The sequence below is a fragment of the Monopterus albus genome, unplaced genomic scaffold (assembly GCF_001952655.1).
Source record: "Monopterus albus unplaced genomic scaffold, M_albus_1.0 scaffold197.1, whole genome shotgun sequence".
NCBI classification, from domain to species: domain Eukaryota; kingdom Metazoa; phylum Chordata; class Actinopteri; order Synbranchiformes; family Synbranchidae; genus Monopterus; species Monopterus albus.
In genome coordinates, this window is record NW_018128077.1 from 150298 (window position 1) to 165097 (window position 14800).

Consider the following 14800-nt stretch of genomic DNA (forward strand, 5'->3'; position numbering starts at 1 on the left):
TCTATTCCAGTTTCCAGATATTCTGTTTATGATGCTATTAAACACAAAAGCAGCAAATCCTCACACGTTAAAAGTTAGAACCGGGACAAGCTCAAAAAGAATGTTTCATTGATCAAGAGTTGTTGATTAATTTCCTGTTGATGTTCCTCTCCCCCTCCAAAAACAAGAAAAAAGCTGAAATAATAAATGTAGTTCATCAATTATTTTATTTCATTCACAATTCCCTTTGTCTCATGATTTGGAACCAAGAACAAAATATACTGGACTGTATTTTTTTTTTTTTTTTATAAAACTGGTAAAAGCTTAATTCATACATTGTTACAACTGTCCCTTAAAAAAAAAAAAGAAAGTCAAATGAGACTTGTGTTTCGTCGCTCTGTTTCAACAAACAGCCAAACGGAGCAGACACTTAAAACCAGCAGGCTGCAAGATAACAGACTGAGTGATGTGAAATGAGAGGTTTTTAGTTCAATAATCTACAGAGGAGTTGAGTAAAATGCACAGTGAAAGATAAGGTAAATCTACTTGCACTCAGTCAGACAGAGCCATTGTTAGCACACCTAGCAATGCACACACATGGTGTATACATGCTCCTGTATACCTGGGCTGTTCAGGCCATGGTGGAGCGGATACTGTGTACAGATCCTAACCAGCTAATACTGTGTGATGTATGTTGGTGGTACCAACATACCAATATTATTCAAGGCTGCAGTGTCCATTGTAATGACTGAGGAAAAAGGACACCAATTGATTTAAAGGATCACAGGTCACATCAACACAAGCCTCACTGATATGTTAAATTAAGTCTAGTCAGTGTACTTAAACGTACTGAGATGACAGGAACGAAAAAAAAAATTCAAACACTTGTGATATGTTTAATATGTAAATGCCATTTTCAACAGATTTAAATAACATACCAAAAACTGTTTAATACACTGAGCTACATTCAAGGTGCAAAAACACCATCACTAAATGATTCCTCACATTAGATCCACAGAGGCCAGCAGCCTTAAGTCAGCACAGTGTGACAGTGCAAAGTCAATCGAGCTTTGGTGGGAGACACTCTCCTGATCCTTCACCAACAAGAGCAGCAGACACACATTGAGCTCTGCAGCGTCACGACAAGTTTCCCCTAACACTTGACTGTCAGCTGGAAACATTTCCCTTTGAGAACAGGGCTTTCCCTGGCATCTGTCCCGTTTCCAGAACAGGCAATGACTCATTCTGTTTGCTGCTCTGTTTACACTACAGGAAAAATGTGACTCATCCAGTTGGCAGGTTTGAAATGGCAAAAGTTCCTTTTTAAACATGATTAGTTCAGATAAGCAGAAGCCCCACCAAGAAATATTAAATATTCAGTGACACAAGGTGTTAAAGCTTCAGGTTCAGTCATTTCACTTGGAGTCATCTTAACAACAACCACAACAAAACCACTTGACTACTGCCTCTGGGCTGTCCAATGGAAGCTCATGTGCAGTCACAACCAGCGACTGTTGCTGTTCACGACATTCCCTGCTACACTCGTGTTTTCCAGGAAACAGCAGTTTAATGTTACTGCATGCGGTTAGAAGAACCATTTGGTGTTTTTGTCTGCATACAAGTGGAAAAGCCATCCTGGAGTTTGCACCACATTCTCCCACCTCAAGAGAAATGTCGATCCTTGTTGTCTAAGGCTGTTGCACTCACAGCAGAGGGGCACTGAAGACTGGGGAGTGGGTAGAGGAGAGGCGCTTCTGCCTGGTCATCTGGTGGTATGTGGTGTTGGAACCGCAGTCTAAGTAACGATAGGCCTCGAGGCTGTTCTGGGACGTCCGCACCATGTACGAGGTTTTCACTGACATTCTGTAAACAGGCGAGAGAGAAATAAAGACCGTGCTAGGGCAGAATGCTGCCTGTTACAGTACATCAGCTGCAGACTAAATGCACAGTGTGACCACAGGTGCACTTAAACAGCTCTCTGCTACAGCATTTACTGAATAAAGAAGAAATGGCTGAAGTTCTTTGTTGAATAATCTGAAGGATGAGATGCAATAAATACAAGTAGGAATGTCCTTGAAGAGCTGAACATTTTGATACCTGAATGGCTTTTCTAGTTGAAAGTATACTGAACTTATTAAGATGTGAAAATAGTCCAATAGGACCCCACAAAGTATGTAAAATAAGTGGGTGTGAGCGTGTGGGGGGGGTGCAGAGGAGTTAAGTGCCATGTCTCAATTGTGCTGCATTTTATGGACCACCAGATGGCACTCCAGGACTGTGTCATTGACTCAGCACTTTGAGCTTCTATTGACTTGTATTGTAAACAATAAAGCTGAATACATTAAAAAGTATAAACATTATAAAAAAGTTGAATACAAGCAGGAATTTCCTTGAAGAGCTGAACAGGGGTAGATACCAGAATGGCCTGTATAGCTGAAAGTATGCTTTACAGCATCCACACAATTAAACTGTTTTTAGTGCAAAAAGGTTTTGTTTTAACTTGTTTTGTCCAAAACTTTAAAGCGGTTAGCCATAACAAAAACTCTGTTATGTATGTGTATATTATACAAGTATTAATAATGGAAAAACATCATGCACAAGCACTTTTACGTTTGGTGGTTAAAATGTATTTTGCTACTCATACCTCTGTACTTCTGCCTGATTTTACATGCAGGGCTTGTACTTGCAATAGAGAATTTTTACACTGTTGTATTGGTATGTTGTATTGGTCACAAGCAAACTATTATACAAAAAGAACAAAGTAAAAAAAAATGAAATACTTTCTCAAGGTACTGGGTTACTTACTGCATAAATACAAGAATGTTGTGGACCTTGATGCTGGGCATGGTGCAGAAGGCACTGCAAACCAAAAGAAACAATGCAGGTCGTTCAGTTGCATTACTGACATTTGGGCAGGTGTGTGAACAAACTCTTCAGCAGATATGTACCAGTCACTATCCTGCTTAGAAACGTCATTCTGCTCATTTTCTCTTTGTGTAATTTACATGTGGCTTCATTGTCCACAAATCAGACACACAGTCAGTTCACTAATCAGCCTGAAAGTGGTCGTAAAACGTTTTCTGTGGTGCCAGTCTACAGGTGGCCTGGTTCTATGAGACGACAACTGAATGACACGAGAAAGCCCATGTTACAAACTGGAGGTGTGGAAATAAAAATACTTGGGCATTTAGAAGGTAGGGAGGGTCTAACCAGAGCTGTTAAGGTGGAAGAGCTGCAACACTGAGGGGTCAAAAATGGCAGCAGGCCACATGACACATGTAACTTCAAATAGTTCCAAACAGCTGAATAAGGTCCACTGTTTTCAGTAAGGAACTGGGGGATTTATCAGCAACTGCTACTTTAAGGACTTGTGCAGCCTGGCAAACTAATTCTGTGTTCTGTTGTTGTAGATAGTTCAGCTAATTTAGCTAGTTAGCTAGGTACCCAATCTATTAGTGATCCAGCATTAGAGGGAGACAGTCAAAAAGGTTGTAAAATATGTTTTGACATGTTGCTAACTTAAAATGTCATAAGTGTAATTACTGTTTTAGATTTCAGCTTCTTACTTCGGAAGACAGCAGACACGTCGTCGTAACTCTATGGTGCTGCTGCTAATGTTTGGAACTATTTAAAGTTCCCATGATCCACCATTAATGTAAAAAAGGTCCTTATAGAGTCAGTTGAAATGTCATCACTCTCCTTCTTAATCCACTCTGGGTCTAACAGAAGATGCCTTCGAGTTGCATTATGGGAAATGTAGGATCTCTTACTGGTGCCTTAAAGTCAGGGAGGTATCTAATAAAAATTACTAAATACAAAGAGGAGGATCCCTATAAGCCAGTGAGACAACTCTACAGACACACTGTGTTTCTACGTGACAGCGAGAAGTCATCTGAATACGTAACACTTACAAGACGTAGGGCACACTGCTACCAATCTCCACGCCGACCGTATAGTTCACCTGCAGAAGATGGATCAGTTACACAGCAGCAAAGTTCAAAGTATTGAGTGGTGGAATGACAGCACTTGAACAGCAAACATACATTGAGACTATAGGATGATGCAATGTGTACTGGGTCTGCCTGAGAAACCTGCTATCTAATCAACCTCAAGAAACATTGGGCCGATGTTACATGGAAGTGACTCAGACTAATGTGCATATGTTCATGGAAATGGACTGGTGAGTTGTTAATGGATCTGAGACAACAATGGGTCTTTGTGGCACAGAGGAATAAGATGTATCTGGATGTGGATACACAGACGATACTTGTTAGTAGAATTCATTCGTTGTTGGTTTCTTTGTTTAGTTTAAGGGACAGAAGAATATCACCACACAAGTTTCCTGTCAGCGATGTTGCTCTTGCACTAATGTCTTCAGGCATATGTCCTTTAGCAGGAGAGCTGAGACACATCCTGCAGCATGCTTCACAGACAGGAAATGGTGAACTCTGTCCCAGGAAGCTCCAGTATCTCTGGAGCATCCAGTGATAGTGTTTATTATGTATACAGAACCACTGTGTGTATTTGGAGCGTGTGTTCTGCTGCACCTGACGCTCGCTGAGTGGCAGGATACTGGTGGCGAGGTCTAGCAGCCGTGATCCGATCACCGTCTTCATGTAAAGGACCTGGCAGTTCACACTCTGCACCAGCACCGAGAAGAAATTTGGGTTGCTGAAGTTGAGCGTGCTCTGAGACAAACAGTGTAAATAAGCAGGAAAGGTATAAACATTATGCGCCATGCTTTTGTAACAAAACATCTGCCATTAACAGGAAATGACAAAAACCTGAATATGAAGCAGCTGTTTTCTAAACAGCTGTAGAAGCTGGGGCCTAAAAAAAATTAAGAAGAAGCAGCTGCACAGACAAACCATGTTTTGCTTGGGTCAAGTCCTGGACTGCATCAGAGTGTACAGGTTAAAGTTTGACTAATGTACCATTATGTAGCAATGCATCATTTGACTGTCACACAAAGACAAGAGCTCAAGTGAGATTTTCTCAGACTGGGACCTCGGGACTGTCCAGTTTCTCAGAAACACATACCCCCTATTTTGAGACATTTCAAAAGTAGCAATCCTGATGGCGATGGTGACATTTTGCTTAGTCCTAGATGGGAACTTGAGTTTTACATCATTGGTACATGGTGAAGTGGTGAGAGCGCAGAACACAGTAGGTGAACAGGGGGCAATAAATCACAACAGAAACTGCATTTAGACTAGGGCTGTAACTAACAACTGCTTTTATTATCAATTATTCTGACAATTATTTTCTAGATCGGCAAAAATAGTGAAAATGTCCTTATTTCACAGACTCCAAGGTAACACACTAAATTGTTCCATCATCTATAGCAGAGAAAAGCAACAGACATATTTGAATATCTTAAAGAATTTCTGAGCTTGAATGATTCTCTGATAATGAATAGAGTCACTGACCACTTACTTTGGGTTCAACAAAGCAAAACAAGGATCCTGAAACTACTAAAGTATATAAGTGGAACTGAATTCTGTGTATGTATTCATTTGTATACTGCGAGTATGAGAGGAAACCTACCGTCATGTTCATCAGGACTTTGTTACTGGAATGGTTGAAGTGGACAGTCACCGAGCGTATCCCGCCGTCTACCACCACCACAGAGCGAGGGAAGAGGAAGAAGGCAACGAGCGAAGACACCAGGAGGCACAGAGTAACAGACAGGACCACGTACAGCTTCCTACCACACAGAAGATACAGGTTCTTCTCACCACACTAACAGAGCAAAGCTTGTGCCTGGATCAGTTTAGCTTTTGATAGTACGCTGTCAAAGAGCTTTTCAGTGACATGTATAAAAAAATATAATGTTTACAAATATAAACTGAGCACTGAAGAAATAAATGCACAGTAAACATACAAACAATCTTCTCAGCACCAAGAAAGCTACGTACAAAAGCCCCTTTTCCATCACCTGGTACCAGTACCAGCTCAGCTCAACTTGACTCGACTCTACTGCTTTTGGTACTGGGTGCTTGGTTTTCCACTGCAGAGGGTCCACCCTCTGTATAGCTATTTGCCATAGCGACACCACATTACACTGACGTGACATTGTCAGCAACTGACACAGTAATAATGGAGGAGGTATGCTGTTCGGTATGTGGCTGTTTTAGTTAGATGGTAATGGTGTTTCATACTTGTATAGCACTTTTCTATGCTTTACAGCACACTCAACGTGCTACCTACAGTAAAGTAGCGGTTAGCGTTAAATAACGTTGCTTTTAAAAATGGCACTTTCTTTGTTCCAGGATGTCTCACACATTGATGACGCGATTTCTCTGACCAGTCACTAGTCTGCAGTATTTACACGTCACCGTTTGGTATCGCCTCTGCTCGCTTGGACTCTTGATGGAGGTGGTACCAAAAATAGAACCAGGTAATATCCCCAACATTTGACTGATGGAAACACAAATAAGTCAAGTCGAGCTGTTACCAGGCCATGGAAAAGGGACTATAGTAGTAATTTCAGTTTGCTTACGTTCTCTGGGGCCGCAGCCTTCGGTCACTGTATGGGATCAGTGCAACCAGTTCATTAACTTGCTCTATCAGGAAAGAAGTAACAAGTCATGTAATATGTTTATTAGTGTTTGCCCTTAAGATACTGTTGGACACACAGCAAACACTCATTAGAAAAAGTTAGTTTTACTCAGTGTGTTTCATCGGGTTACGTTGTTTAAAAAAAGACTAGCACAAACACTAACAGGAGCATAAACTGTACCTGTGTGTTGTTTATACACATAAAGGTCAAAGTGTTTGTCATATGCACAGTTAGGAAATGTGTTTCCCTGTACAATGAAATTCTTACATTGCCGTCCATATGAATGCCACATAATACAAATGAAATATAAAGTAGATGAGCAATAACACAAATCTAAATAGGCAGCAACACAAATCTAAGGCACTTTAAAGCCTGCAACTGTACGGGCTTTGCAGCTCTACATCATAAAACTATGGCAAGATAAACGTTCGGGTGACCGTGCTTTTTCTGTCGAAGCCCCTAAATTGTGGAATAGTCTACCTCTTAATGTTAGATCAGCTACCGATCCGACTACTTTTAAATCATTGCTTAAAACATTATTTACCTTGGCTTTTAATACACAGTAGGGCCTTTTAATTTATTGAATGTATGTCATCTGTGGGTCTGTGTTATTGTGCCGTTTTATTTTGTACTGATCCAATTTATTTTATTTTAGTTATTTATTGTGATTTTATCTTGCTCATGTGAAATACTTTGGTCAACTGGATGTTTTTAAAGTGCTATATAAATAAATTTGATTTGAAAACTACATATTTAGGACTGACTAAACAAATTTGGAGACTTGTAATTCAGTTTAACTAATATTACACTCTTGATTTGACATGATAAACTTGTTTCTCAGTGGTGAAAACTAAATATATTTACTCAAGTACTGTACTTAAACACAATTTAAGGTATCTGTACAGTACTTGAATATTGTGGCGACCCTGACCGGCTGCTGATGTTCGTGTGTTCTGTTGTGTGCAAATGGGTTTGACACTGTTGTTGAAAGCTGTGCATGTATTGGTTACTGTTTGTTCCGGTGAAATACCCACGCTGTTCTGTCCAATGTGGGGTTTGGGGAGGAACAAGTACAGGAGAGTACAAGAGGGGTAACAGGTGGGTGTGTCAGGTGCGGGACTTAGTCGGGTTCTGGGAGATGTGTTGTTTATTCTTTCTTTATTTTTTAGAGAGCACATGGTGCCAGTTTAGACCGCATTTTCATTTGCCTCCATACTGTGTTCAATAAAACCACAAAAGACAAACCAGGTGTTCTCCTCCTTGTTGAGCCAGGTGCCGGCACACTGCTGGCTAGTTAACTGTCAAGTATAGGACAGGGTCAGGCCAGCTCCTCTCAACCAAGCCAGCGGTCATCACAATATTTTCATTTTCTGTTACTTCATACTTAAACGTCACTAGATTTCAGAGGTCAATACTGTACTCTTTACTTAACTACATGTATTTGTTAACTTTAGTTACTTTTCAGAATCAGATCAATTAATCAAAATACAGAATAATCATGAGACCTGATTGATCGTTGGTGGGAAATTCACAAGTTATAACCATATAAAGGTAGTTAACATTAGGTCCTCCTGAGCTAAATAAAACATTAAAGTGATGAACACAATATTGCATTAATAACTACAATCCAATAATATGATACACATTTATATTGTAGTGACCTCCTATGATACACATATGTGTGATACATACATATGTGTCGTTCGGCATAATGAGTACTTCTGCTTTTGGTATTTCAAGTACGCTTTGATTCCGATACTTTTGTACTTTTAACTAACATTTTGAATGCAGGACTTTTACTTGTAACAGAGCGTTTTACACTTGTATTTCAGTAAAGGATCGGAGCGGGCTACTTCTTCCATCACTGCTTTTCTCGTCTAGAGTCTGTCCTAAGTGAAATGAGACTTTTAAAGCCAGTGTCACATCTCTGCTAAACTTAAGGAGATTGACGTGCTCGTTGATGTTTGTCCGTTTCTACTCACCTGAAGGCATCCGCCCGGTGCCTTGACACGTCGGACAGGTTATACTGTCCCTGCCGGTGAACTCCACGTATGGGAATTTAGCGATGTCCTCCCGACGGTCGAGCCCATCCAGAGAATCATTATCGGAGTCTCTGTTCTCTCCCCGAGGCCCGGAGCAGTGCCTCTCCGGGAGGAGTCGCAGTCTACTGCCGCTTCGGGACAGTCGTATTCCCATGGCGGTGCTGCCTTAAAGTCTGCTGCCCGTCGATAGGCGTCTGTCCTGGTTTACTGAACCAAACGATCGAGGTAGAGGAAACTGCGTCTGAAGCAGGAACAGACTTCGACGACACTGACTAAACTCGTCTGCTGCTGAAGTCAGTTTCTTGCCGACTCTATCCCATCTGTAGGTGGATAACAACCAACAAGCCACAAAATGTGCGTGAGCAAACCGAATGAGAAGCAACAGGGCAGCTGTGGTTTACAGACAAATGCCCTGTGTCCGCCAGTACAACGCGACAGTCTCTAATGACTCCGCTGGCAGAAGCGAAATGTAACTCGGTTAACCAAGCAGAATTCAGCGTCGCTTCATTAAGCTAGTTAAAGTTAGCTAACAGATACTATCTTAAACTTAACTGTTCCCCTGCCAGTGACTGTAACCACAATTGCCTTAATTACACAAAGCACGTTAAGAATAAATCAAATCAAACCTACTTACCCTTTAGACAAGACAAGCCAACTTTGTCACTCTTGCTTAAACACTTCTTCCTCCTACTGTGTTTATTGGCGGTTTGCAAGCCAACCTAAGTTGCATTACCGCCACCTGCTGGGCTGGAGTGTGGGACGATAATAGAACCGTAGGAAAATAAAAATATATAAAATAAATACCTATATCTGCCAAATATACACACTTTCGTTTCTTTTTCTTTTTCTTTTTCTTCTTCTTCTTTCTCCTCTCTCCTCCTCCTTCCTCTTCTCCTTCTTCTTCTTCTTGTGTTTATTGGCGGTTTGCAAGCCAACCGCCACCTGCTGGGCTGGAGTGTGGAACAATAATAGAGCCATAGGAATATATATTTAAAAAAATAAATAGATAAAATAAATATCTGCAAGCCAACCTAAGGTGCATTACTGCCACCTGCTGGGCTGGAGGTCAAATGTCAAAGTGTTTATTTGTCATATGCACAGTTAGGAGACGTGTTTCCCTGTACAATGAAATTCTTACTTTGCCGTCCACATGAATGCCACACAATACAAGTGAAATATAAAGTAGATGAGCAATAACACAAATCTAAATAGGCAGTAAAATCACAAATCTAAGGCACTTTAAAGTAGCAAGTGAAGGGCGCAAATAAAAACACAACAAGAACGCAGTATATTGTAGAGAGAATATATGCTATGTGGGAGCCTTGGAGTGCAAATACTCAGCAGTGAGTGTGCAATTATGCATGTGCAAAATGAGTATGTAAACAGTACAGATGGAATTATATGAGGTAGATCCTGAGCCAGCTGATTGTCCTTGCACCATGACACCAGACCGGCCACCTCCCTCCTGTAGGCTGCTTCGTCCCCGCCAGTGATGCGACCTATCACTGTGGGCGCATCCGCGAACTTTAGGATGATGTCGTTTTTGTGGGAGGCGACGCAGTCGTGGGTGAACAGAGTGTAGAGGATGGGACTGAGAACACATCCTTCTTGACTTGTGGGGTGTCAATGTCCGTGATAATGCTGGCTGAAGTCCTATTGCCATTCCTGACAGTCTGGGGCCTGCTAGTCAGAAAGTCCAGGAGCCAGTCACAGAGGGTGGGGTGCAGACCTAGTGTGGACAGTTTGTGGGTGAGTTTGTGGGGGACAGCTGTGTTGATAACTGTGTTGTCCCGTGTGTGTAAGGAGTGTGGAACAATAATAAAGCCGAAGGAATTTAAAAAGAAAAAGTTCTTAGAACTGCATAAATTACTAAATCCTATCCAAAATACCTATATCTGCCAAATATACACACACTTTCTTTCCGTCACACCAAACTTTGTGTTGGCTTCATGTGTCCTGTGTACCATTGTCCAATGTTCAGTGCAGCGTTCCCTGAGTTATTTTAGTGTGACACTGAAGAAACATTTACATTTACAACTCGCTCTGTAAACCAGGGCGGGATTGGCGGCTTTGCGCATGCGCGACCTATTTGCAGGGAGCGATGAGGGAATCCTTTCTGCTCTGACTGCAGCTGGGACCTCTGCGCGAGGCTACTGTGAGAGCCTTGGGACAGAGTAGGGGCTCACGGCAGCACCCGCTGCTCGTTGAGGACAGTACCTGCAGAGCGATACGTAATTTCACGTCAGTCTCCAAAACACCACAAAAAGTCGCTAGTCGCTTTTGACAAAAAAAGTCGCCAGATTTAGGGAGAAAGTCGCCAAGTTGTCAACACTGTGCAAATCATTTAAGTGGTGAACAGTTAGAAAGCTTTTGACCATAAACAATTGGCTTTTGTTAGTTTTACAAAAAAAGGAACTTCAGTCTGTAAAAGCTGATTAATACCAAAAAGCATTTGTTGTTTATTAGCGAATAAAACATCTATAGTGTATTTCCTCAGCAGTTTTGAATAATAAAACACGAATTAGAATAGGTACTTTATTGACCCCACAGTGGGGAAATTTCTGAAAATTCTGCGTTGGCCGGGAATCGAACCCGGGTCAACTGCTTGGAAGGCAGCTATGCTAACCACTATACCACCAACGCCATCTTGCATTCACTGTATCCAAAGAGCAGTGGGATTTGGGGATATGTTATGTCTTCCACATATCTCAGAAATATAGCTCTTCCATTTTGCTACCAGGCCCATTAGGTTAATGCCCTTTATGGCGCATTGTGTGTGTCTGTGTATGAGGTGGCACCATAGATAGCTGTCTCAGTTCTGTATCAATCCAGTTCCTATCTAAGCTTCTCTTTAATCTTTCTCTTTGAGTTACAGTACATGTTATTTTTAGTATTTACTTTAAAAGATGGAATTTTGAACACATACCCCATTCTTCCTGTTCGCAGATCTTTAGGTCTATCTGTATAAATGTCAACGTAATCAGAATACAGAAAGTGAAGCCTCTCCTCAATCTATACTGATCCATATCCCATCCATCCATCCATCATCTATAGCGCTTATTCCTGAATAGGATTGCGGGAACCAAACATCAGTTCTACAGTCACAGTTAATTCCTGCATGTCAGTTTTCAACTTTCACTGTGATATTTAAGACTTAATTTTGTTTAGACACAACTATTACATGCACTACTTCCGGCAATGTGGGATGACAGTTGATGACCTCGTTGCTGCCCTCTACTGGTATGAATTCAGATAAAACAACTACGGTGAATTCAATAATATATATTTCAGACAAACAACTCCAAAAAACTTTATTGAAGTTTTTTCTGAACCCCATCTTCCTTGTACAGCTGTTCTCTCCTTTTATTGTGCCCCACTATTTGCTTAGGGTTTTTCTGAGGGAAAGTACCACATTTAAGTATCTTCGGAGTGTGCAAATACAACAACAGAAATTCTTATGGTTAGTCGCTTTGTCCAGCAAGCCTCCTGTTCAGCTCAGCATTCTCTCTCTGCAGCATTTTATTCTGAGGAAGAATGAGAAAGCAGAGACAGCTGTAAAAACCCCCTTCTAAACATCACAAACTTTTAACTTGATAGGAGCTAGAATTAACTCCCCTTCACTTTAAATATTAAAACAAACTGAAAACCTTTTCAGAACAAACTAAAATACTATTATTACCATAATAATTTGAAGTGAGATGGCCTGGACTAAAGAAGTAGCCTATCCTAATGAACAATAAGTAGAGCTGACCTTATGTCTGAGTGCTTCCACTATCAGGTCTCGTCTTCCGTGGATGCTCTCCTCCTTTGTTGATGCTCGGAAGGCATCCCCAATAACGGAGACCAGCACGTGAGACTGAAAAATGTTTTGGAAATTGAAAAGACTTAGGGCAAAATATTTCTTTCTAGTTTGGAGCCACATTGTTTACCTTGATGTTAGTGGTCTCCTTGTGTACTCAATAAAAAAACAATAAATCACCAAAATGTTCCCATGGGGACTGTGTAGCGTCTGTTATTCTGTAGCTCCTGGGATTACTCACAAACATCTTGCTCTGGAACAGATAACAGTGGCACATGTCCGCTGCAGGGTGTCTGGCCACAAAGCCAAAAACCTTGGGTGAGGATGGCAGCATGGCACAGAAGGAAACAGTGGAGAGAGGGCAAGTGTACAACAAAAACTGGGGAGGCAAAAGATAATAAGAAGATATAAAGTGATCGTTCAAGGGCAAGGAAAGCAGAATGTGAAATGCATCCTTGGACTGATCACACACCTTGGTTTTGTTTTCCAAAATGTCTATTCCACTCTGGGACAGGAAGAGATGGACTTTGCTCTTCTTGGCTGCCTTTTCTGTTGAGTATTTTTCTGGTGTCTAGGGATGCGAGGAGATGCATTACATGTCATTTCTGTCACTGTCTCTCTGTACAAACATGTGGACTTTATTAAAAAAGATGTGAATGGGGTGCCATGGAGCATCCACACCAGTTTGTAAATCCACCAGAACACTTGAACTTCCTAATGTACAGAAAAGTCCCAATTTTTATTTTCTAAGCTTTATACCCTTGCCCTGATCTGTATCTATGCACTTTAAAAAATTGCAACAGCCATGTCTTGTAAATTAAAGCCCTAGAGTTCTATGAAATAACAAACCATACATCATTAAGAATCAAATCGTTTATTTTGTGTAAAAATGAGACACACACAGTGCTTTCTTTAGTTAACTTTGGCAGTGCTCCTTATTTAATTCCAGCTGGGGACATCACTGCTGCATAATGGTCCACCCCTCCCATACCACATCACTGCCAAGTACTCCACCACAACACAACAACTTAAGGCCCATGCAAGGTATAAAATAAACAAATGTTATCAATATCAATTAAACAGCATTAGAAAAATGTTAAACGTATTTGAGGCAAAAACTCCATCCATTATCTATACTATTTATCCTGAAAAGGGTCAGGAGACAATCCCAGTTGTCACTGGGTGAGAGGTGGGGTACATCATGGACATGTTGCCAGTCTATCACAGGGCTGGCACTTAAAGCCAGACAACCACACACACCCACTTTCATACATAAGGACAATTTAGGGTTGCAACATGTCTTTGGACTGTAGAAGGAAGTGAACTCTGCACCAGTTCAGGTAGGGCTTGAACCCAAAGCAGCAGCGCTAACCACTGCTCCAGCCTGCCACCCTGCAACAACCTAGCATGTTTTTTTTATTTCATTAATACTGAAAAGCATCACATTTTGACTCTGGCAAGGATGGCACCAGGGTAGGCCAATCGGACTGTGGGGGTGGCTGGTGCCAGCTCTGGTCACACCCCCCCCCCACAATCTGCCCATAAAACCAAGTGTCCAGAAATTTTAATCAAGACTACAAGGGCCAGGGGATCACCAGGTTGATTCTCTGGGCACCATAAATATCTACTAGATGTTATAGCATTTCCATCAATTATACAAAAACATTTCCAAAGCAAAAATATCAAACTTATGATGGCACAAGATGAAACGTCTGGGGAATCTCCAAAGTCACCATGATACATTTTGCAGTGCCTAAAGTGGCTGGCCAGCTGACACTGCCACCCCATAGAGCTGCTGCTAGTATGACTAAAAATGGTATACAGGGAAGGACTGTGCTAAGTGCATTAAAACACTCATTGCTGACCTTGATGCTCTGAGCCGCTTCCTCCAGGATCTGTAGTCCATCAGGACGAACTACCTCAACTCGCCCAAGGAACTAGAGTTTAGAGAAAAGAAAACACACACAAAGCAAAATGGAAGTTTCAATTAAGAAGTACAACAAAATGAAAACTGTATGTACAGTATGTAGGCTGCTGTATGGAGAAGTTTAAATAGCTAGAAACTCAGCCCAAGACAAATGGAGCTAAATTAAACAAAGTACACAGTAGCATTGTTCAGCTGTAGCAAGTAATCAAACTATCTCACCTATGAGCTGTTTCCACCTTAAGATTTTACTCTCAAAAATCAGTATTCACCTTCACCCGAAAGGAGATCTCATTGTCGTCCTCTGAAGCGTCACTCATGTCGACACGCCTGGCGGGGTACCTGCTCTTTGACACAGAAACACTGTAACATGTACACCAGCATCAAAATGTACTGAATTAACTCAGTGATGAAAAATATATACTGCTGGTTAATCTCACCTTTTTCTAAATATACTGGAGACAATCAGGTTCTTACTGCGTTACAGATAAACA

At 41.2% G+C, this 14800-nt stretch overlaps 2 protein-coding genes and 1 non-coding gene across 3 annotated transcripts; all 3 read right to left on the bottom strand.

Annotated features, from left to right (window-relative positions):
• Window positions 1-377: 377 nt before the first annotated feature.
• On the bottom strand, window positions 378-9350 carry LOC109970398 (transmembrane protein 106C-like). The gene is made up of 8 exons (XM_020617931.1): window positions 9218-9350; window positions 8524-8903; window positions 6482-6545; window positions 5527-5686; window positions 4527-4667; window positions 3891-3940; window positions 2785-2838; window positions 378-1842 (listed from the first exon to the last, which is right to left on the bottom strand). Exons 2-8 carry the CDS (start codon window positions 8735-8737, stop codon window positions 1683-1685), a joined length of 843 nt encoding a protein of 280 aa, XP_020473587.1. The 5' UTR covers window positions 8738-8903; window positions 9218-9350; the 3' UTR covers window positions 378-1682.
• A 1804-nt stretch (window positions 9351-11154) lies between these two features.
• On the bottom strand, window positions 11155-11226 carry trnag-ucc (transfer RNA glycine (anticodon UCC)). Its single transcript has one exon. It is a non-coding gene; the product is annotated as a tRNA-Gly (tRNA).
• Window positions 11227-11949: 723 nt separating this feature from the next.
• LOC109970391 (PTB domain-containing engulfment adapter protein 1) lies at window positions 11950-14636 on the bottom strand. The gene is made up of 6 exons (XM_020617916.1): window positions 14579-14636; window positions 14248-14319; window positions 12855-12953; window positions 12624-12761; window positions 12335-12439; window positions 11950-12107 (listed from the first exon to the last, which is right to left on the bottom strand). Exons 1-6 carry the CDS (start codon window positions 14624-14626, stop codon window positions 12045-12047), a joined length of 525 nt encoding a protein of 174 aa, XP_020473572.1. The 5' UTR covers window positions 14627-14636; the 3' UTR covers window positions 11950-12044.
• Between the last annotated feature and the right edge of the window lie 164 nt (window positions 14637-14800).

Excerpts from the sequence above, each read along its gene's own strand:
- LOC109970398 (XM_020617931.1), bottom strand. The coding sequence starts at position 8,737 with ATGGGAATACGACTGTCCCGAAGCGGCAGTAGACTGCGACTCCTCCCG. Across the intron at positions 6,546-8,523 it reads CACCGGGCGGATGCCTTCAG|AGCAAGTTAATGAACTGGTT; the intron begins GTGAGTAGAAAC and ends CTTTCCTGATAG. Across the intron at positions 2,839-3,890 it reads AGCAGTGTGCCCTACGTCTT|TGCCTTCTGCACCATGCCCA; the intron begins GTAAGTGTTACG and ends TTTGGTTTGCAG.
- LOC109970391 (XM_020617916.1), bottom strand. The coding sequence starts at position 14,626 with ATGAGTGACGCTTCAGAGGACGACAATGAGATCTCCTTTCGGGTGAAG. Across the intron at positions 14,320-14,578 it reads AGATCTCCTTTCGGGTGAAG|TTCCTTGGGCGAGTTGAGGT; the intron begins GTGAATACTGAT and ends TCTAAACTCTAG. Across the intron at positions 12,440-12,623 it reads TGTTCCAGAGCAAGATGTTT|TCTCACGTGCTGGTCTCCGT; the intron begins GTGAGTAATCCC and ends AACATTTTTCAG.